The 24,860-nt window shown below is 37.6% G+C and overlaps 1 protein-coding gene across 2 annotated transcripts in view; it reads right to left on the minus strand.

Annotated features, from left to right (window-relative positions):
• Positions 1-4,118: 4,118 nt before the first annotated feature.
• RCAN1 (regulator of calcineurin 1) overlaps positions 4,119-24,860 on the minus strand; it is a 40,899-nt gene continuing 20,157 nt past the window's right edge. Inside the window, exons 1-4 of one of the 2 annotated variants that reach the window (XM_048959858.1) lie at positions 13,407-13,722; positions 11,139-11,312; positions 10,046-10,205; positions 4,120-7,085 (exon numbers count right to left, since the gene is read on the minus strand). In XM_048959858.1, coding sequence (XP_048815815.1) covers positions 6,922-7,085; positions 10,046-10,205; positions 11,139-11,312; positions 13,407-13,493 — 585 coding nt within the window. In that variant the 5' untranslated portion in view covers positions 13,494-13,722 and the 3' untranslated portion in view covers positions 4,120-6,921. Of the gene's footprint in view, positions 7,086-10,045; positions 10,206-11,138; positions 11,313-13,406; positions 13,723-24,860 lie in introns of those variants that run through there. The other variant, XM_048959849.1, reaches the window with a different exon arrangement.

The following is a 24,860-nucleotide window of genomic DNA, read 5'->3' on the forward strand; positions in this document are numbered from 1 at the left end:
GAAGTCTGAGCCCTGATGCTCAGGTCAAGCTCTCCTTGTACCCAGACTCCTCAGCTCAGCCTCAGGAGCATCTTTTGCTTCTCTTTTCCTAATGATTTCACGTAGGCTTCACTCCAAGCTACGGTAATGCTTTTATGACCAAACGAAACAACTGAAGTTGGTGCTGGCCATGCTGCTTAGGACACAGGCAGAAGTGAGAGACGGACTGATGCCAGCATATAAGCCAAGATGCTTGAGGCTTGGACAACCTTCTACAGGCCTACTGCTATCTGCTCTTCTCTACATCTTAACATGGAAATCTCATGGAAAAAAATAACATCTGGAGCACTGGACTTCAGCATAAAAAACTTTTTGTAAAGCTTTTTCATCTCTTTAAATGAATTACTGTGCATAGCTAGGAGACACCAGCGTGGCACTTTCAGTCTTTGTAACTCCAATATATCTAAGAAGTGCATCTGAAAACAGCTTGGGCAACTACTTGGTTTCAGAAAGAGCCTGCTTACACAGAATGGAAAAGCAATCAGAGGCAAGCCTTTTCCCCGTAGCACTGTATTTTTTTTCCTTTACGAAAATAGAACTCCTTCCAAGTGTCCTTCATCACAAACAAGCCCATTTGCCTTCAGCCAGAATAATGCATGTTATGGCATGCAATAGGCTTGACCTTCAGTATCAGAACAAGGAAGATACTGCGTTTCCCTGTCAGGACAGATATAGTAGCATGTGTATTCTCTGCACGTTCTTCGTACCTTTGAATGAGGTACGAAGTACACACCAGTCATTTAGAAGACAACTTTGAGAAGTAATTACTTGGCTAAACAGAGATCTCCTTGCAGCTTTTAGATCATTGTCTGTCCAGGTCTGCAAGACTCATGAGATCAGAAACAGCATTTTTAAAAACATACAAGACATAGAGGGACATGGAGAATATACTAAAAGCACTGAAGACCTGTCACTTTCCACAGAAACAGATGCGCTATGTACAGAGGTTGGTCTGGTTCGATGCCGACAGACTTGAGCTGTTTGTCCTCACTGAGCAAGGGGTGTCAGCTATAAACTAATGGATACCCTTGGCTTACTAAACAGAAATACTTCAGAACCTGAACCATTGCAGTCACTTCTTGCAGCTTCAAGCCACTCAAGTACAGCAGGATCAAATTCCCTATTCCAGTAGGGGCAAAATCTTACGAGTGGAAAACAAAGAGGTATAAAGGGCTAGGCTGTGAAACTGCTTTTCATGCCAAGTCATATTTTTTTCTCAGCCTTCATAAAATCGATGAATTGATCATTTACTTCTCACAACAGCGGCCCAAACAAACCTCATTCAGCTCCAATACTACTAAAGGCCAACAATAAAAATAATTTTAAAAAATCCCATGACGCTGTTAAAAGCACGTTACATAGCTGCTGCTCTTTGCATTAGTTCAGCAATAACTCACACTGAGAAATGCTTTTGGGTGAGCTTGTCTAAGCCAAAGCCACCCTGTGAATTAGCAACGCTTGATATATATATATATACAAGTATTTGGATTTCACCTTTTACAATGAAAAGTGGCTGGATACAAAGGTAAAATCATTAACCATCTCCGCAAGCTTGCAATGCATGCTAGCTTTTCATGCCTTATTTTTCCCATTAATTGAGCATTGCGGTGATTATTTCTACTCTCTTTTCCTGCCGGGAAAAGCTTCTCTCCATGAACTGCTACACCCCATCATGTACAGTCCTTGTACAAAGTGCTTTATCACCTGGCTTAATCACATTTTACAGTATGCGTGCTTACTTGCACACAGGGATACCCATGCAGAGATGTTACTCAAGTACTGGAGGCAATCCTGCCGTGATATATGACACCCTCAGTGTGTGCACTGTTTGCTTTCTATGGGCTATAAAGCATGAAGAGTGTCACAGATATGGAAGGCTGGAGGTTGAGATTTTAGTTTTATCTGCACTATTTAACGGCATCGCTTGATATTTAGCTCCACCTATTGGGCACATGCATGTACCTCTTCCAATTCATCGGAATTGAACAGCAACTTATTTACACCTTCAGTCTCTGATCACACTAGTCTCTGCCCATCCTTTCCCCAGCTATTAAGTACAAGGTTATAAAGCTCTCGAGATCCAAGGAAAACAAGTATATAAAGTAAGGGAGAGAGGATAGCAATAATCAAGGGAGGACTAACAACTTCAGTATTTCCAGAGATTTGGACAATGGCAGCATGCATGGGAATTTGATTTGTTCCAAAGCCTGTGTATTTACTGAAGGTATCACAACACACTGTGATACAGGGAATTGATTACTTGGCCAGAATTACAGACGGACAGCACTAGAACAGAGCACAATCTGCACCCACCAGTCAAAGAAATGAAGGTTAAACATGTAAATGACAGTGATAGATGCTCAGTGCAAAGCAAATAGTAAAGCAGATGTAATTTCATGAGAATTAACAAAGGCAAGACATCTTGGGTGATAGGTGAATATAGGAAAAGTTCATACAGCTGAGATATGCTACTAATGGTGCTGAAAATAAAACAATTTCCTGGCACATATCAGTGCCAGGAAAACACGCACGCATTCAAAATGAAGGCAGGTGCACACAGTCAGAAATAAAATCCAAGGAGATGAAGGCTGTGCTTGATAGACGGTACACAGCAAACTCAAATACAAAGAGAATCCAGTCCTGCCAGATCCACTGTACTGACTAATGGTCAACTGAGCCACTTTTCTGGTCTTGCTTTACCAAAGTAGGGCACAGCATCCTGGGGATGCCTTGAGCGGGTCTTATCTTCACTGTTATTGCTTGTTTATTATCAGTTGTTCTGTATTCTTGTTCTTGGACATCCAAACATGAATTACTAAAGGTGTTAAGTAGATAATTTTTTTCTGTAGAATGTTTCCAGAATGTGTTGGACATAATCCAGAATAAAAGCAGAGATGATAGAGAAAGTGCAATAGCTAAGTCTAAGGAATGAATTTCTAAACTTAGTTCACGCCTGGAGTACAAGTCTATCCCTTGCTATCATTTCATGTTTGGAAATGGGAGAGGATTCTGGACATATCACAACAAGAAAGAAAGCTTCACAGATACAAATCACAATCTCAAGTTAAAGAACTTGTCTTCCCAAAGGCATTCTTTCTGATGTGACAAAACTGAACTTGACTTGGCAGGTGATCATGCTTAGAGCAAAATCCATGCTGTAACTGTTAAAATGGCATGAGAGAGTTGCTTCCCCACCCTTGACAAGTCTGGGCTACACAAGAACAATTAATAGGCTTGTCTAGTATTTTAAATATCAAAGTTACTACACTTGTTGCTGCTCTGAAAAACAACGCCCTGATTAGAAACAAACCTTAGTCTTACATACTGTTGAATTCCCCTTGATAAGGTTATTAATGTAGTGATGCGTGCATAGAGCATAACCCAGCGATAGCAATGCGTATCACTAAACTGACAACAAGTCTTGCAAGATGGCAACAGGTGGCATCTTCCAAGATTCGAGATAGCAGATGCTATCCTTAAGCAGAATGCAAATAATAAAACTGTGAACAATATATTCAAAAAAGAAAAAGAAACTAGGTATTCTGTGTAAAGTGGCTCAGTTGAAACTGCTGCTGTTTGAAATTGTGGAGCAACTTACCTTATTTTATTAGGTCACGTAAGGATCAAGTTATTCTGGTTACTCTACGCAGGAGTTCCCTTGGATGGGTCTGCTACTGATGAGCAGCAAAACCCTGCTATTTCAAATAACTTCTGTTTATGGGGCAATTTATCACAGATATCAATTCTTCTCAGTCGTAAGTACTGAGAAGAATGATGAGCATTAATATCAATAAATCCTTTCTGCCATGAGAGGATTTCTTCCATCCTAAGGAGTAAAACTTTCAAAGCATTTTTGCATATGCTTTGCAACTCACCACACTGGATTACTGGATAAAGCCATAGAAATGCTGACGTTTTCATATTCCGAGAGCTTTAAAAATAGAATTATTCATGCTGTAGAAGAAAACTAGTAAAGGTGTAACAGAATGGTAAAGTGTTGATACTGTTATTAAGAAGCACATCAACTCCTGACACAGAACAATCAGTTTTTAACTGAAATATTTTGGACTATTTCATTTATTAGTAGATTCTCATACTTGCATTAAGATCATGTAAGTCACTTAAGCAGAAGGTTGGGAAGTCTTTCTCTATGCATAAATTTATTTAGTTGATAAGGATGTGACCTGGAACGATATTCTTATCAATTGTTCCTTATTCAAACCAGCAATGTTTAAGAAGCCTAAAGTTCAGATTGTGGCGCAAAATCTTTGAATAGTTACATGTACAAATACCACAACATTACAAGAAGACAATAAAATATTTTAATTTAAATATGCCCCATACTATACAATTGTATAAAATACCAATGCAATTAATTAAGCACTCATTTAACCAGTTTTGTTTGTGTTTTTTTTTTTTTTTTAAGAAAAAAACCAGGGCAAACAATATATTGTAGTAATAATAACAGAAGGTGACACACGCCAAGATACACAACCAGAAAAGACAGGCAGATTACTGTCTCACTATCTTTGCTTACAATTATAATCAGAAGAACACACTGCAGCCATCCCAAGTCTCCCATCCATGGTTTCCAGTGTCCACCTTCATTAGGCAGATATTAGGGTAATAGTCTGGGAAGATCATATTGGTATTTCTTTAACATTCTTTATTTTTAATTGAGTATTAGCACTGCTTTCTTTGGATTGCCAGGAAGCAGAACAGAAACTAAGTTGCTAATGTAAAATTAATGCAAAACTAATGCTTTGACTGGTAATCATGAACAGACAGAAAAAGGACCAAACAGACATATTCCAACAATTTCAAGTTGCATGAAGTAAAACACTAAAGTCCAGTAGCAATTTGAGAGACATGGAAAAAATCTTGGAAAGGCTTGAAAACAGTTGTGGCAAACTAACAGGATTTCTCTCCATTTTATTTATTGTGGGGTGTTAAGAAGCAGTAGATGTATTTAGCTGATTGTTACTCATTAATAAGGCAAATAACCTTAAGCACCTTAACTTGGAGAGAGTGCCACTTAATTAGGTTCAAGATAGACACCGACTGTCAGTGTTTGGTATGCCCTGTAAACTGAAACAAACAGAACAAAGATCAAAAGTAAATGACCTTTAAAAGATTCCTGTTCTCTTTGGTCACAGGATATCAATCTCTGTTTTGCTTAGTGTAATGACAGGCCTTCAACAAATCACTTACACACCGCACCACAGCTTGGAATGGCTTTGTTACACAACTTGCTTCACTAGTATTTGATTTAAAAAACAAGATGTGAGCCTGGACATTTAAGTCTACGTTTGCTTCAAATGGCACTGAATTGATTTCTTTACATTAAGTCCAGCTATGAAAGTCATCCTCAGACCAAGTGCGGCAAAAGTGAATCAACGTGGAACCAAACAGCTTGGATTTCTAGAAACATTTTGAAAAGCTCCAAACATCCCCTTTCTAAAAACGGTCAGTGATATTTTCCCACAGATAGCAGTTGCTATCTCTTAAAAAAAAAATAAATACACTTACATCAAAGTGAAGATTTCCATTTAAAAAAACAAATAAGAAAATACGCTCCTGCCATCTTTTGCCAAACCTGTATGTCATGACCTAGTGTTTTTACACACTAATATGTTTTAAAAAAACCCTAAAGCTTTTCCCATGTGTACCCAATACTTAAGTATGCATCATTACTTGGCGTTAAGCATTTCTAAATACCAGCTTAGAAGCAAGGCTAAGAAAGTATATACTTATGGACATACAAAGCCAGTAGAAAAAGATACAAGTGTGCAGCTTGTAGAACAGTTAACACCAGGAATGAATGAAGAAAAGGCACTCCATCTCTCTTTGCTGTTCTACACACTGTGTGCAATTTTTCAATCCCTGTTAAATCTGTTTCAACAATGCAGATTTGCTTACTGGATAATGCTCTCATTCTCTCCATTACCATTCTTCTCACTGAAAATGTACATTGCTGTGAACACGCAACATTAGCTTTGTTTATACATTTCAGAATACTTTTCTTTAATCCAAGTGAGAAAGTTAAAGTCACTGAAGAAATGTTATCCAAGATATAAATTATTTTAACTTAAATAATTTTAAAACAACTTATTTAAACCACTTTCCTATTGCACATTTTTTTTTCTACAGCTTTGCCTGACAAAATCCTACATAGGCAGTTAAAAGAGTCAAATATTAAAAGCACAAGTTACATAGCACCAAAGGAGGGTGCCAAACAAACTGTATGCCTGCTGAAACATGAGTGCCCATATAAACAAATATAAATATATATGTATGTACACATCTAGTAGTAAGTCCAGGATGCTGAGATAATAAATACTTTAAACAATTTCCCAGATCTCCAAAAGCATGTGAGAAACTATAGAAAATAATGCAAAGTTACTTTAGAAGACCAAGAATACACATGCACAAAATCTATTATATGAAAAAGATTTACAATTCCAAATATTTTACCTTTAAAACCACCTCTGTTATCGCTATGTACACCACACAACGACTAGCCTACTAGTTTGAGGATTTATGTGAGACAGAACAAAGAAATCTTCCCCCAACTGCTTTATAACAGAAAAGCCTACAGTACCCCCCCCAGAAAGAACCCAAAGTTTGTCTTATTAGGTCTCAAAATGTCATTTTCTGCCTATCCTTCGTTCCCAGAGATCTGGGAACACACTCATGGTATCTTTCAACCTGCAGCATTAAAAATAAGGATGAAATTTCCTTTATTTTTTTCAGAGCAAACTTACTTTGGAATTTCTCCTACTACAACTGCTGCTGTTGCCACCAAAGCTGTGACCTGCTGTTTCCACAGTAAATGTTTCCCTTGCATATGCCTACTTGCAACCCTTGAAAACCTGTAGCAGTTCAGCTTAAATGGGAAGGAGTATAATCCGGTCTTCTTGTTTGAATAATTTTTGGTTTGGGTTTCTTTATTTCTTCTTCCACATCGTTTTCCTGGTCACTCTCACATACGTGGACAACAACACTAGGGGTAGTATCAGTGGCAGCATGTAGCTCATACTTATCTCCTGAAAATTAGAAAATTAACAAAACTAGTCAAGAAATTTTATAGACAGCTATGAAAGACATGCTAAAAAACAAAAAGGACTCATTCTTTAAATGTTATCTGTGTAAGTAAAACATCGATAACAAAAAGTCTGATGCCAACAGAGCATTCAATGGTGCAGACAAGTATATTACTAACTGCCATATTTACCTCCCAGAAGTGTTTAAGGTCTGTTTTCAAAGCAACAGCACTCAGCTGCTCTCTTAAAAAGAGAGTGCATATATGTTATACATATACATATACATATACATATATATATATATATATATATATATAAAAGAGTAACTATAAGAATTATAGTTATGTATATATGTATATATATATGTATATATAAAAGAGTAACTATAAGAAAATATCTCTGTACAGGCTTTTCAAGAAAGTGTTCTATATGAGCTGTCTTGAGATTAATTGAAGTGTTTACTGTTTTGTGTTGTGCTTGTTTGTTGTTTGTTTTTACTGTAAAGCACACAAAGCATCCACTGTATCATGCAGACAGCTTCTCTCAGTGCTGACAAAACCACAGAATCCTCCTTACTCCCAAAAGCTTTTACACTTAATGAGGCTGAATGCACTTCTGCCAACCTCTCACAGAGATGCTCTGATACTGTTCTGGCATTCTGTGAAGCAAGAGCTAGACAGCAGGCATCATATGAGGTGAAACACTGAGATATAATACAACCACCGTGTAGATGTGCTATGATATAAGTTTGGTTGACTGCTGATTTGAAATCTGTTTTTGCTACAAGATAAATAATTGTATCTAAACAGATGTTAAACAGGTTTAATCTTAAGGTTAGACCAGAGAAAGAGCAAACTATTTCTTTCCTCCATTTCCCTGATCAGCTCCCCTTATTCATTTTTTTCTTGTTACTTTAGGCTCATAACCTCTCAAGTGGGAAATACAATTTTAAGACTATTTTAGTGATCAGTTGTTTGAGAGAACTAATATAAGCTGCAGGCTGTGGTGTGCCAAGGCTCTTAAGTGGTCTCTGCTCTGTTTTCTGGAGGACTGCAGGAGGGGGAAGTGGCAAGAAGAGCAATTCCATAGAGAAGAAGAGGTAGAGCCTTAAAAGGCTAAACATTCACAATATATGTGAAAAAGCTCATGGGAGAAAGGGATCACAGATCTGCCAGTGAGCTTACTGTAATGCATCTTAACAACATAACTTGCAGGGTAAAAAACAACCAGTATTTTTTTTTAATAGATTAGCAAACTTTTAAATATTTAAGAAATATATATTTCTTCCTGGTATTGCCAAAACTTAAAAGGAAAGCAGCAAGCTGCAAGCAAGCTCTGAACGTTAATAAGATCAGCAAGCTGTAGTGCTATTTATTTATTCCAAGCGCTTCATCAAAAACAACTTTTATTCCCATGAGCGCTGTCTTATGGGATTTCTGTTTCAAAAACAGATTTCATGAGAATAAAATTTAGGATGTCATCCATCTTGATGGATGGTTTCAAATAACCATATAACAAAGGCTCACACGCTTTGTGTATATGCTTCTGGATAACCAAATGATTTTTGGCAGTATTTTATACCCTTACTTCTAACTGTGATATTTCTCCTATAAAACATTCTTGCCACTATAATTGATTTACTATTTAAAATATGGTACTTATTAAAGAATGGCAATAATCCATCCCAGTTTTTACCCCAGTATAAACATAGATATCTGTCTCTCCACAGACTGCAAGGGTATGAACTTTCAGAGTTCAGAAAAATTCCTTTGTGGTCTGAGTCACATTACTTCCAGTAGGAACTGCAGATTTCACCTGCATGCAGTCAAGCTACTACACAAACAAGTTACGACTGCAAGGTTGGTGCATGAGGAGCTACAAGTTCTTTCCCCTCCTCTTCCTCTCCTTCCTACTGATGTAATAAGGTGTGCTCCCTAAGCAGGCAAACATATAAAGAATATTGCAGTACTATAAACTATAGCAGTATCAAAGATACAATACAAACTAACTATAGCCAATTGCTCCCTCTCCTAAACCCAAGAGGACAGTTGTGAACAGGTCAAATCAGATTTGTATGTTTTTGGAAATAAAATTTCTACCAACTCTCATTCAGTAGCTTGTTTTAACTGAGATATAAATGGACATCAAGGAGTGTGATCATATTAATCCCTGAACCATTCTCAAAATGATTTAGTTTAGCAGAACGTTATATATAACTCATGACTACTTGGTTTAAAATATGGGTACCTATCTGTGATGCTATGTATTTTTAATAAATGGATGCATTAACATCCTACACAGTTGAAATGAAAAGCAACTAATGAGACAGCACTAGAAATAAATGGTAGTAAACAATGTTAATTTTAACATCTCCTCTGATTTGCACAGGGAAAGGTAGAAAGGAAGCATTTTTCTTTCCAGGGGAAAGCAACCTTAAAGCTTCCAATAAATAAATGATCTGCAGCAGATGAAAATACTGAGGAGTTGGGAGTGGCGGAAACTTCTTCCTCTTAAATCCAGAAGAAAATTAGTGCCTCAAACTACCATAATATTCAGACAGCAGTATGTGTAGGAGAGAAACTATCTCAGAATGCAAACAAAGGTAATTCAAACGCAGGGCTATACAACTGTTAACTATTTTACTGTCCTCATCTTTCCTATCCCTGCAGAAGGTGTGCAACTACCCAGCTTCCTCTATGTTTAGGAAGTTGCTTCTTGATTCTTGTTTGATGAACAAGCTAATATATTGCTGAAGTGACATTCCTGCTGTTTGTAAATCTGAAAACACCATATTGTTGAGGCCCAGGCCCTTCAAATGATCCTGTGGAGTTACAGTGTGTGTAAGAAGTTCATAGCTTCCTTTTTCGGATATTACCAATGTAATTGCTACGCAGTAATTCATTTAGAAAAAATCTAGACATTCATTTCAAAACGCACATATTTGTGCTTCTAACGCTTCTTACCTGGTCCTAACTTGGAAATAGCATATAAAAGGTCATAGTTAATCACAGGGGTAGCATCTTCTACTTGCTTCCAACCAACAGGTGGAGAGGCAGGAGGTGAAATCAAGAACTGTTTGTCTGGATTTGGTGGTGCCAAATGTGAGCTTCCAATGTGTAAAGTCTGAAAAAAAAGCGATAAAAGACCAGAGCTATTCTACTGTCATCAATGAATTCATTATTAATGAGGAATTTTAAGGTTTGGGTTAGATGTTATGCTGTAACAGGCACTCAAGGTGGCAGCACGTAACAATAGTATTGAAGAGAGCTATATGAAAGACCCAGTATACAAAGTACAGACAAGTCATCACATCCATTTACTCTGATGGAACATGCAATGAAGTGTGCACATCTGCATCTTCTCATTATGAAGTTTTACAAAACTTTCACCAGAAAGTATTTGCCCTTAAAATACTGAGGTAGGAGGAAGCTGGATATGGGCTTTAAAGGCAAATGGCGTTGAAACTTATTACCACAAGGGAGAGTGGTGAGAATTCTAGAAGGTATATAAATAAACTGGCTCCTTCAGGATTGTCCCTAGGGACATCTGAAACAGACACACACAGGTTAATTTTCCCATTAAATGTACGGAGGAAAATACATAGCAGCTACCAAAAAGCACCCAGATTACCACATCTTAAGCAGTAGATGCTAGCTAGTCCTAGAGCTGCACTGAAGGCAATCTTGAAGTACAATCTGCAGTAGTGAGAGCCAGATCAACAGGTAGGAGTCCTCAACATGTGCTTCTACACTTCAGATTCCCTTACAAACTATTTGAGCATCTTATTGTGTGTGTACTGCTGCCAAATACACTCGGCTTCCCCCACCCAGAGGAGTTCTATCTTTGACTATGTTGATTACTATCATCTACTCTCTTTCCCCAAGGGTATCAAACCAACAAAGAGACATAAGTGCAAAGTATGCTACATATAGCTTGGGAACAACCTAATCAAACCAAAAATTAAGTGTTCATTAACATGTACTGGAGACCTGTGGAAGCTTATCACTATTTAGCTATGCTTTAGTACACTGCAATGTTAATCACAAAAAGACATACCTGAGCAAAATACAGTTTTATTTCCTTTCCAAGGAACTCTGTCTTGTGCAGCTGGACTCTGGCATCTGCCGCAGATAAAGGGTTACTGAAATTTATTCGTACTCTTTTGAAGCTCTTAAAATACTGAAAGGTGATATCTCTGTCATATGTTCTAAACAGCGATTCAAATTTGGCCTGAAACGAAAGGACCAACAATAGTCAATATGCAACACTGTGCACTTCTCTGAAGAAACACAGACATAAACTGTAATTGCTAGAAGGAACACACCAGCGCCCTTGAAGATTAATATCATTGTTATAGCTGAGGTTTCTTTTTCTTATTATCTACTTATTATTAATTTTTCTAACCTATCACTTTCTGTACTAGCTTTTCCATTCCTTATTTTAAAATAGCTTATTATCAGTAAGTGTCTTATTTAGCAGCATAATAGAAACAGTAGTATTGCTAAGGTGTTGAAAAGAAATGCTTGCCTTACAAAATTAATATTGAAAGGCCTGGAAAAGAGTCTGCCAAGCACATCTTTGTCTAAGTGTGCAATTCTCAAGGAAAGCAGTACAAGACTTCTAACAGAAAAAAAGGAAAAAATCCTATTTGCACACTAAATGTAATTTTCTTCAGTGACTCAGCACACATAATAAAGGTCACGAACATCGCCTTTTATAACAGCTGTTGCTTTCATTTAGGAAAATGAACGTTAAGAAAATATATTATTACTGAATACAGATTTAATAGCCTCTTCTATTTCTGGAGCTCAATTCTAAAGAAGCTCCTAACTACATCTCCAAAAAAGACCTAAGCACTAACCACAGAGCTTCTGAAGGTCCTCTGACACATTCTGAGTTTTGACTGCGTTCTAAGTATAGGAGTCAAACCAAAATCTCATACCTTTACAGAACTGCAGCTGACAGGATGTTGCTATCCTAACTGCATGAAAAGGCTAAAGATGACCAACAGCTGGTCATGTCCTTGTTGCACTGGATGCCTGTGCTCCTAGGGCACCTGTGCAAATGTGACTTAGATTATTTTACTTTTTAAGAATTTATTTATTTGAGGATGCCAAGTCAAAGGGGGAAGAAGCGTAGAACATTTGGCATACTCTTGCAATGTGTTTGTGGCTCACATTAGGACACAATCAGTTACAGTGGTGGAGATGGATTGAGCATGCTGGTATTTCTGGTATTCTCTCTTCATAAAAGCTTGCTGAAAGTTGAACATGAAACTAAAATATGCAAATATATAGAACTGCACTACCTCTTTTTTTTTTTTCTTTTTCTGTTTTTATTTTGAATTAGTAGGAAAAGCAACAGATTACATAAGAGGGCAGTGATTACTTCAAAAATTTCATTTTCCTTTCCAAAGAGTTCTGTTCCACAAACTCATCACAGCTACATACATAAACACTATATTCCAAAGATATATTAAAACTAGAGCTGTCCTACTTCTTGTTGAGCCATATTTAAGATCCTTCAAAATGAGATCTGATTACAAGATCCTTTGTAGAGAAAGCCTCTATGAGTTAGCTTCCTGTACTGGAAAGACAGCTAGAAGGAACCATGAAAACTAGCTCTGCATTTCTAAAGCCTTACTCATGTATTACTTAGAAAAAAAAGAAAAAGAAAAAATAAGTTAAAGAAACAACTTCAACACATTCAATATTCAAACTCAGAGAGAACCAGCAAGAGTTGTGCAAAATCTTGTTTCTTAAAGTGTGGGGATTCTATAGATCATAAATATCATACCAGCAGTAGGACATTGAACAAAATGTTATTTTTGTCCTTGAGGTATCTAAGCAGTCAACAATTCTCTGTATCAGGACTGTATTACATTATATTCATTCTAACCAGTGAAATATAGATCCAAGAGAAGTTCTTAACAATTCTAACATTATTGAGAGATACAGTGCCAAACAAAAAAGAACACATGAGAAAGTGTGGAATGTACTGTAAGTTACAAGAACTTTACTACCAAGATCGTAATCCAAGCATTGCTGCAAGCACATGAAGCTGAAGAATACACTATTCAGACAAGAAATGTCTGGAGTTCAACTTCTGATCTTTTTCAAAACCACACAGCTTAAGATCTAATAATTTCCAGAGCGAGATTCATTCGTATCAAAGCATACCAGAGCACCAATGTGACATTTTCTTGTTAAGTAAAAAAACCCAAAAGCTTTCAAGGTAAGCTGTATTCTAACCAGTTACAAAACAGGACCTACAGACTTTAGCATTGTGGTAGTCTATATAAGTAAAGCAAAAGAGAAAGCATACCCTTGTTTCTGCTTGATTGAAGACATCGCTATCTGCTACACAGGCAATCAGAGAACTAAAACTGTAGTTAAAATTCCTAAAATGCATTTTGTGCTTTGCTAAAGCGATCCTTGCTGTTCAGCAGAAACCAATTACTTTTAAGGAAGCTGTTGGTTCTGCAGGCAGCGTTTATAAGGGAAACAAGTCCAGCCCCTCTGAAGGAAAAAAAAAAAAGAAAAAAAAAAAAAAGGAGAGGTTTCAGAGCATCCTGTATGTGACAGCGAATTCCTGAACAAAGTCCTGCATGCTTTGAGGCAGTCAGGAACAAAATGTAAGCTTCTACTGGAAAGAGGTGACGTCAGCACATTAGTCAGCTTCCCTATGCTAATTACCAGCGCTCGGGAGGATGGAAAAAGCAGCTGAGGTTTGCACAGCAGCTGCTTTATCAAGCCTCTTGCAGCATAGTTTCCACTGGTAGTAATTCCATTCAGCACTCAGACAACATGCTCTTCATTGGAATGGGACAACCCATCTTAAGATGGAAAATGTTACTGCTAAAGGACCAAAGTCTAGAGTAATAGGCTGTAATTAGCCAGGAGGAAAATTTCAAGACTTTGGAATGGAAAACAAATCCCTCAGGTCAGTAGCTTTTAGTAAATTTTGGAAAAAATACACAGACTGAAACTTAGAGATTAGGAGGGGTTCATTTGGGAACATATTTTTTCCCCTTTACAGTGAGAATTCATTTTGAAGCTTTCTCCATTGCAACTAGGTGGATTAGTTTCCATTCCCACTTCAATAAAAACTCAGTCTGAGCCCCATAAAGTGATGTTGATTTTTTTTAAAACCAAAGCTTCATCAGAAATCTACTGACAGGGTTTTAAAAGACAACCTGAGCTACATCACAGCAGTGATGAGCTATGAAACTGAAGTTCCTAAACATCTTCTGGTTTAACAATTTGCATCCTGGCTTCAGAATGTTTCACAAGAAGTAGCAAGAACAACTTATAAAACGTCATTATAATTCTGAACTATTACATTTAAACATTTAAGCTTTTACAAACCGTTTGGAACCCTCCCACATAGATTTAGGTCAAAATTTGTAAGAAAGTCAAATTTTAAGTGCGTTTGATTCATTTGACTATAAAATGAGGTTATCACAGAATCATATATTTTCATAAAATACTTGCAAAAAATAAGCAGTTGTCAATTTTAGACCTTATTTCATGCATATTTAATAATGCATAATTATTCACACAACTAGCCTTCTTGACATGCTCAAGCTTTACTTACTTGCTTGAAGCTAAAGATGGTTACTGTGCCATAGGCCAAAACCCCTGTTTAGCAGTCAAATTATCTGCTACTGTATATAAACTGCCATATAAACTTAGTGTGAAAGGTGGTGGGCTTCCTTAGAAGCCCATAGTTTAAAATAAGCTCAGCTCCAGAAAGTGGCGTCAGGAAGAACAATGCAACAACTAACATAGATGCCATCAGGGAGATTAAACTCAAATCCTAGAAGTAATAGATAACAAGGATCCTGAGCTCCTAATGTACTGGCTGCCTGACAGATAGAAAGAGGGGAAGAATAAACAACTCTTCCCCAAAGCTCACTAGAAGATGGGATGCAAAGTCTAACATGCAACCCAACCATTCTGAGATTTGGATGTGGCACATGTACAGTGAAAACTGGTTTGAGTTCCCAAGATCACCACCTGTACTCAGAAATGCATATATGTAAGGATTCATAAGAAGCCATCATACCAAGATGTGAACTACCTGAGGTAACGCAGAAAATCATGCAGAGCATTTCTTGAATCCTGCCCTTGCCCTGGAATTAGGTCATTAAGTGTCCTAAAGACTTTGCAAGTGGAAGCACCGAGCATGACTCCATAGACCAGTGGTCCAGGTGCTCAACCGGAAAAGATGGCCATGAATCATTTGGGCATACAAGGAAACTGAAAATAGGCTTTCCACATCCTGAGGCGAATGCTGTTGCTACTGATAAGTAAATAAAGGTCCCATGTAACCTGATGAGGAGTCAGAGTCACTTGACATACTCTGAGGCTATCTAGGTGAGTGTATTTTGTGGGTGGTGGGTAGAAAGGATGTTGCTTTTAAAGAGCCTCACTGGACTGACATATGATGCAGTTTTCAAGCTGCTCAACAGAAACAAACCTCCAGGAAACTCACTGCAGACCTTTATAGCAAAGAGTGTGAAACCTTCCAGGCAGTTCAGTGGTTAAAGTTCTTTAGAAGTCTTATCATGGACTCAGCTTAAAGTAGCACAGGTAGATTCTAGGTACATGCATCTCTTTGTAATTCCAGATTTACATTTGAAGAATTAAAAAAAAACAAAAACCCACAAGCAGATTGCTACATCTAAGATCAACTACATGCTACTGAAGACAAGGCACAAGTAAAACAACTTTACAAGTCTTCCTAAAGCCATTTTATCAAATCTAACCTCATAATTTAAAACAGGACTACAAGCACTAAGTTGTGTGTCCACTAGAAGCCAAGAGTCAAAGTTACAAAACAACCATTACAAAAGCCTGTGTTGCAATCTTTCTTCTGCGTTGCTCACGTTCTTTAACATTTGCTAACACCACATATTAATAAATTACCTGGAACAAGAACACTGCAAGACTATCAGTGCTTGGGGATTTATGGCTCTGATGCTTCCAGAGTAGTATTTTTTTCTTCCTTGTACTTCAGAGAGCTTGCTACTTTGTCTTCTCTGAGATTCCCTACTGACCTCATGACTATAATACAGGAAAGAGAACAAGGGTAAGATCGCCTGCTTAAAGATATATGCCTTCATTCAAGTAACAAATGAAATATTCAATAGTGGTGCAACTGAATGCCGCTGTACTCAATGATGAGAAATGAAATGAGTCAGATTCAGGTAAAGTGGCAGCACAGCTGGCTTCACAGTTAACCTTTCCATTGAACAGTACAGATTCTGGAGCTTAATTCTTCAAATTTGAGCTCTGTTTCTAAAAACTCACTGAAATATTCCTTAATCTCAATAGCTCCTGACAGATGCTCCATTAATAGCACATTCCAGGCAGAGAAATTTGACAGTTTGTTTTTGGGTTAGTTTTCTGGGGGAAAGGAAAAACAATGATTGAATGTCATAATTAGTTCTATAATTTAAACTCCACTTGCAATGAAGTAAGTAAGGCATGACAAAGGACAAAATGAGACCGAAGAAACAGAAAAAAGGCAAGTCACAAAAACGACTGGTTGCCACTGATACGTACATCAAAACCAACAATCCAAGAAAGAAAATTAAAATGAAAAGAAATATACTGGTAGCTCTGTAAGTGAAGAAAACCACCACCTTACAGGCTATACATCAGAATGTAGACCACGCTTTTCCCTCATCACTGGCACATTTCTTCAATTATCCTTGGCGGTTGCTCCTTTTGGAGTCCCTGAACTCCCACTATATATACACTTGCTGATCCGCTGCTATCAACATACAGTTTCTATTCCTGTCTTCATGTTAATTATCTTGCCTTCACCCTTATTTAGGGCAGGGATAAACATCCTGAAGTTACTTAGGATGAATAACCATACTTGCTGGTTTCATCTTCCTAGTAGTTGGGAAAGGAGAATGATGGACAGACAGTAAACAACAAACTTCCTATACAAGAGGAGTCTAGGGTCAGCTAGGGTCAGAAGCTATTCAAGAGACCTAGCCTATACTGTTCTGCCAATGAAGGAATAGGAAAGCCATCTAACTCTGTGCAACAGAATGTGAAAAGCTGATAAACATTCCTTTCTAGAACTTAGCAGCAATCTAAAGCTTGGCTTGAACATAAATTCAGGTAAAAAGGAGAGATCTCCAGAAATTCAACCCACTGAAACTACCAGTGAGCATGTGTCCTCAACAGTGCATTTTTCCAACCCCCTCTAAGCATGCTCTCAAACTAACAGAGCAGTCAAGAGATGCTAACATTCTCAGTTGTCAGAAAACCTCCATTTCCTGCCCTTTCAAGATTAAGGATTTGAGAACTAGGTTGTTATTCTGGGAAAGCTTTTTGTGTTGTTCACTTGATCTTTTGTTACAGTTTTGTTTGGAAAATTACTTGATGAGCAAGAGCACAATGTCAGCTGGCCCACCCAAAAGCCAGTAGTGAGAGTAGTGAGTTAATCCACTTGTCTTAAGATGTCTGTACCATTCTTGTCTCATTGTGCTATCCAAAAATAACAGGAAAAAAAATATAAATCTGCCAACCCCACTTCCCCCTAAACAAAAAATTTTCCACACGTGAAGACTGAAAGGAAAACTGCATGATTCCTTTTTGCAGGTCCAACAGGATTTATTATCAAGTAAAAACAACTGGCAGATCGATCACGTTTGTCTATAATCCTCCCCAAAATCCTTACTTGAGGCCGAATGCTGGAGACTGACAACCTTGATGTCTAATTCAGAACACTAAAATGGCAGCACACCTACTTACATAATCAGGCACTAACCCAGTCCTTGACACAGCTGTATAAGGCAAATCCAGATCAGAAACAAAGGTAACGTGCAAGAAAGGCAGGGAGAAGGAGGGAGTTAGAATTATCATACAACCAATTACAGACAGTTTCTTCTGCTTTGTGATTAAGAAAAATCTGAAGTTATTCCACAAAGCCATACTCATTGTTCCACTCATGTGTGACATTATCAGAAAGGTATTACAGGCAAGTATATATACATTGAATAGTACATTAGTAGAGAAATACTCAAAAACAAAACAAAAACCCTGAAATAATCAGTATTATAAACTGCAAAAAGTATTGGCAAATATATTTGCAGAAAAGAAATCAAAGAGAGTAGAGCAATACAAGTACACAGACTGGTTTTCCAAATTACACAGAGCTATGTGAAGTGTATTAAATCAAGGTAACACCCACACAGTGACAAAATGGAAAAAGAGGCACGAAGCATGGAGCTAAGACTCATCATCAGCTCCTCTCATTAACTTTGTTTATAATGTGGAACAGCAAACTCATGACCATTCACTATTTCATATGTGAATAAGTATTATAGTCACAATTTCCAGCCATAAAAGCCGAGACAAAAATTTGTGCAGCTTCAAAATTTAAGCATCTATTATGGCATCTATATCATGCCATATAGTACGGTACACAAGGGAAAAACCCATTTGTCTTCACTACAATTTATGCCAAGCACTATATGGGGAAGCCTTAAATAAAGAAAGAGTATTAAATGGCTACAGAACTCTGAAGTGCTGGACAGTATTTTCAGACAGAAAAAGCAACTTTTCAGAAATAATGCTTGATATTTGTCACAGAGCACTAATTCAGCACAAGCATCAGTACCACATTTGGCATGTCAGAGTAGATACTTATCGCATATAGACAAGGCTAAAAGCCACCTGTCTGGGTGTAATGTCCCCTATGTTTTGGACTTAGCTGTTATGGGAAAAGCTTTTCTTCTTCTAAATAGAAGACGCAACAGAAGACTGAGTGGCCATTTTTAAAGATGTTAAGTCCCAGTGCTTGAAGGGCTTGAAGTACTTGGATGGGGCCCTGTGCAGCCCCATACCCCCCCCACCCCCCTCAAACACAACAAAGTTTGGTTTCAAACTATCAGAGCCAACCTTCATAAAGATAAGCTGTTGCTTAACAATGAATGAAAATGTCTGGAAAAGACGGTTCAATCCAGCTCATGTTGGGAGAACAGGAGATGCAAGAAAAAAAAAAAATCATTAAATTAGAATTCATTCATTGTGGTTAAAGACCACAATGAATCTTTAAACAAGACAAATGTCAATAGGATTATTCTGTCAGATGTTGGATTGCTGATTTGTTTATATTTAAGTAGAAAAGGGGAAGAAAAAGTAAGAGGGACAATCCAATCTAAGTCATGGAATCAGTGCACATGTCACACTAGATGAAGCCAACTATGGAAAGGGAAGGGCAGGAAATCCTTAAGCAACTCATCCATTTTTCCTTAAACTTTTTGAGGGCTTCTATAAATATAGGTATTTATATAAATCTTTTCCTCAGAGAAGAGACTAAAAAAAGCACGAAAAAGGAAATAAATATAGATGATCTTTGGAGAATTTCAGCTGAAAAAGAACAAGGACTTTTAAAGCAAAGTGTATTAGTAAATCAAGTTTGCATACTACAGAAGAAGTATCTGTAAACTATTTACAGCAGTAGGAAGCTATAAAAAAAAAAAAAAAAAAAAATGCCCTCCCGTCCCCCATCAAAAAGTGCTATCTCTTAAACACTGGGCAATCATGAAGTAAAGGAAGTATATTCTTCCTGCCACTGTAACTGGGAAAAGTCACCAACAGACTGACTCAAGGTTATTTATTTGAGTACTAGCGTGAGAAAAAAAATATTCTAGACAGTAATTAACAGATAGGTGCACTTACAAGATGAAACAATTCAAAAAAGGAGACAGACAAGCTATACAAATCTCCTACTAAAACAAAAACGGCCTCTCAGTTAATTATTTTGAGTGAGGGGGCACCTTCTGAAGATGAACACTTGGCTTTGTAAAAAGGGAACAGCTGTAAAGTTATTTATAAGTTAGATTCAGTAGGGGGAGAGCTCTAGGGGACAGGGCACATGCTTACTGTTGGATTCATGCATTCTTTGCACGTCACACATACTCTAACAGTTACCACAGCTGGAGTGCTGCAATGTTGCCTCTGCACGTTGCCCATGCAGTACAGCGAGCTGAGGGGAATTAAGGAAATCTTGGTCCTGGGCTTGTACACTGGTATCTAAAAAAATAACAGGCTGAAGAACTTATCAGAGACCAAATTTTGACAAAATGAACCTTTAACACTAGCTTTAACATATATATAAATATATATTTAATGATGCAAGTAGGACTGTATCAAGCAACTGGAAAAATGAAGTGATGAGGAACAGAAATTCTCACGTAAAGATAATCAAGAAGTTAGAGCTTATGAGAAAGAAAGTATATAGACAGAAATATAAAGGAACAAAGTTCTCCAGATATTTCTCAAAGTAGGCTGTTACTGGATCTGTAACTGGATCTCCCCTATGACAGTCCAATCCCACAGCTCAGAGTATTTTATTCAAGTCCTATCAAGCTGAAGCCTGTGCGGTTCATCCAGATGTCTCGCTAGGAGGTACACACTTTCAAATCTGCTGCCTTCCATCCACGAGTTGGATAAGCATGCACGACATAAAAGAAAACTGCCAACAGAGCAGTGAACCTGAATTCAATTTATGATTTTTAAAAAACAATCCAGTAAGTTGGAATCTGTTTTTATATGAGTCTTACAAATATAGTAAGATATATCTTGTAAAATAGGAGTTTTAAAAACAAATTCTGAGTTAATTGAGCAAGGTTATCATCCAGATTTAAATATCAAATGCTGTCTTTTAAATAGTGGTGTTTTTTTGTTTTGTTTTGTTTTTCCTGTGTGTAATACATTCATCAGAATAAAACCTTCCTATCAGCACTTTATTCCTTTTAATACCACTTCAGAAAAAAATATTTGTCTGGCTCTCTAGTTTTATGAAACACACACTGACCATCACATGATGCACATGTGCATCGCATGTGGCCAAGAAGGCCAACGATATCCTGGGGTGCGTTAAAAAGAGCATGGCCAGCAGATTGAGGGAGGTGATAGTTCCCCTCTACTCTGCCCTGGTGAGGCCATTTCTGGAATACTGTGTCCCATTCTGGGCTCCCCATCTTGAACAGAAAGACAAGGATCTCCTAGGGAGAGTCCAATGGAAGGCCTCAAAGATGATGAGGGCCTAGAGAATCTCCCTTATGAGGTAAGGCTGAGAGTGCTGGGACTATTCAGCGTGGATAAGAGAAGGCTGAGAAGGCATCTTATCAACACTTATAAATATCTAGAGGATGGGAATCAAGCAGATGGAGGCAGGCCCTCCTTGATGGTGCCTAGCAACAGCACAAGGGCAGCGGGCACAAAGTAGAACATAGTAAGTTCCATCTAAACATAAGGAAACATTTTACTGTGAGGGTGACAGAGCAATGCAAAAGGCTGCCCAGAGAGGTGGTGGAGTCTCCTACTCTGGAAGTATTCAAAACCCACCTGGACACTTTCCTGTGCAACCGGCTGTAGGGAACCTACTTTAGAAGGGGTTGGACTCTATGGTCTCTAGGGGTCCCTTCTAACCCCTCCAATTCTGTGATAACAAGGACAATAATGACACCATATCAACTAAATATTTTTTAAAACAAACCAAAGATTCTAAGATACTTCTATCTCACGCTCTATGTTCTATAAAACAGAGATGATCATAAAAGACAATTTTGAGAAGGAAAAAAAGGCAGAAGTGGATCGGTTATTCTTATCTGTGTCATCATCTACTTATCTATTCTCCCTATTCAACATTAAAATCAAAAGTTACCATGAGACACTGGAACAAGTAGCCTAGTGAGGTTGTAGATACCCCTTCCCTATAAGCATTCAAGGCCAGGCTGGATGGAGCTTTGAGCAACCTGGTCTAGTGGGAGGTGTCCCCGCCTATAGCAGGGGGTTGGAACTAGGTGATCTTAAAGGTCCCTTCCAACCCAAACCATTCCATGATAACAAAGCACGAATCACTGCATATTAACGATCCACATAAGATCCACAGTTTAATTAGCCTAACTATTTTTTTGAGCAATCTAAGCAAAATCTAGTTTTCAAATTGTTTCTGGCACAGCCAGATAGTGTTTCAAAGGCTTCTGAATCTAAGAACAATGATCTCCATGATCACTATTTCCCATCAACAAGTTAGATTGATTTCCAAAGTTATTTAATGCTAGAAAACTCTGAACCCAGCTATCATTTCTGCTGATGACTTTGCTGCTAGTAGCATGCTAATCTTTGTTTCAGCATGACTTGAATCATTAACCTTACTCTTCAATTTCAGAATACAGTAAAACATGACATAACCTACAATAGTGAAAAGTGAAAATTTCAAAACAAGTAATACCTGGTAGGGGGAAGAAAACCCAGTCAATCCAACCTGACTCAACTCAAACTGAACTGGAGTATTCTGCTACACAGCAAGGTGCTACCTTTATTCAACCTGTGGTGTTTCTCAGCACTATTTTTGTGGACATTTGAGAATTTGGGTATAGTCTTACAACCAGAGATAATACACCAATGTCATTATATGTACTCCCCCTCACAGATAAAGTACAGCTGACTGAAAATCTTCAACAGCTATTATTATTCTTTGATGCCATTTGGTGAAGTAGCATACTGGATTGCCTGTGGTCTCATTACTTTATAAAGCGCTTTTATTTGAATAAACAGCTATTGGTTTGGAACAGTTACTCAGTCTTTCCTCAAGAGATACCAAAACTTGTAAAAAAAAAAAAAAAAAAAAAAAAGTTTTGTTTCATCAATAATTCTTTAAAGCTGCCACTATTTCTTTTCCCTTTACTTAAAAAGTTTTACCTTTCAAATAGATGTGAATTGCAATCTAAACTGGCTTCAGAAACTGCCAGTTAACCTACTGCTTTTCTTGATCTTAACTCAGTAACTTTTAACATAATGGAAGGAAAAAACTTGACAGGAGGTTATTTGCATCTATTTCTATTGTTTCAAAAGGAAAATAAAGAAGAAAACCTGCTCAAATTAGTTTAAACATCTTGTAATCCCATTAAGAAGATTGAAACTACAGATTATGTCCTGAAGATGCCTGTCCTTTCAGCAGAAGGCATCTGTATCAGCTGTGGACGTCAGTAAGGTTTCTACAAAGCCAAGTGCTGAACTCAGCCATTTGTCTGCACATAGAACCTATCTGCTCTACAACTACTCCACTGATGTATAAAAAATAAAAATTCAAATAACCCTCTGATTATTTCTTTTACTTACAGATTCCAAAAGCATTGCCAAGGAGGAAAATAGTGCTTTTTACTGAACAGACTTTTTTTTTTTTTTAAAGAGCTTAAAATGCACTAATTTTCATTCTTACATTGCATAGTCTACTATGTTCAAGCAGAATATAAAGAGCTGTGCTCTATCACAGAAGGGCTATTTACAGATCAAACGTGTGACGGTTTTCCAGCCAGCCATCAGAAAAATACCTACAGAGTGTTTAATCCTTCCTTGGAAAAATCCATGACTTACACTTCCATTTCCAAGCATTAAACATTAAATTCCTGTTAACTGACTGGTAACATAAAAGTGGTAATTTGGAAATTCCACAAGAGAATATTTGAGTAACCAACTACACTGTTTTAGAGATATTTTTAATATAGCAACTATAATTCAAAATTTAAAAGCTCTTTGTAACCTATTTTTACTCCCGCAATGAATTTACCCAAACAACCCGTAGTAAATGGATCACAATTTTGCCCTCATTCAAGTATTCTGATGGAAATAGACATTTTTCATACAGTATATTTACTGGCAACTATTTTTCCATTCACATTAAAAATATCATTCCACTTGGAAAAATGACTTCGGAGTGCTGAGAAGCAGCATTCCAAATATGCAAAATTGCAGTGACTGAACAGAACAGTGGACTTCTGAAAAAAGGGTCTTAGAATCTGCTATAGTGCAAGTACTCATAGAATCATAGAATGGCTTGGGTTGGAAGGGATCATGAAGCTCCAACCCCCTCACCACAGGTAGGGCCACCAACCTCCATATCAAACACTAGACCAGGCTGCCTAGGGCCCCATCCAACCTGGCCTTGAACAGTTCCAGGGACTCTAGAAGAGATCAACAACTTCTGTTCAATTAAGTTTGTTCCACTGAGAAAATTATTTTTAAAAGAATAGGAAGAAAAATGAGAATGACAAAATAACATCTGCATTGCACTGTCAGCATACATGGATTGATTATACAAACCAGCTGTTCAAACGGCCTAATACCTATGCAGAACCAGCACCAAAGTGGTCTTGAATAAATTGGCTGAGAACATGTTCCTACAGAAAAATCTAGGACAACTCCTCCTCCTTTGTTCAAGGAATGATGCTTACTGAGTGAATGTGTTAATCTGAAACTGCATGACCATGACACACTTATCACTAGTTCTCCTGATCAGCACTAGAAGTTCAACTCACTCATCTACACGTCAAAGCCATCTGGCACTTTAGATTTACAAAGAATCCAGTCTGGAGTACATTCTGTCTCTTTAGAAAAGAGAAGGGCAAGAAATATTTGTGACTGCTGTACACCCAGGAAATATGCCAGCAAGTCCACAAAGCCTTCTTTCTCACCTGGAAAGCAGAAAACAGTGTACATTCAATAAGGGCCTGTAACCCTGTATCCATCTCTGAATAATCTCTTTGGGACATTATTTAGTCCTTTAAAAAAAGAAACTTTTGAAATCCACAATAAGCAATGCATGCCCCTTCCCTCCCATTTACCCCCCTTCATAGCTCCTCCACGTATGGATAATATATGGGTAAATCCAGAAGAAAAATGTACCTTAAAGAGATAGGGAGAGTTTTTTTTCAAAGTCATCAGACAAAAAAAAAAAAAAAAA

The sequence above is a fragment of the Lagopus muta genome, chromosome 1 (assembly GCF_023343835.1).
Source record: "Lagopus muta isolate bLagMut1 chromosome 1, bLagMut1 primary, whole genome shotgun sequence".
Lineage (NCBI taxonomy): Eukaryota > Metazoa > Chordata > Aves > Galliformes > Phasianidae > Lagopus > Lagopus muta.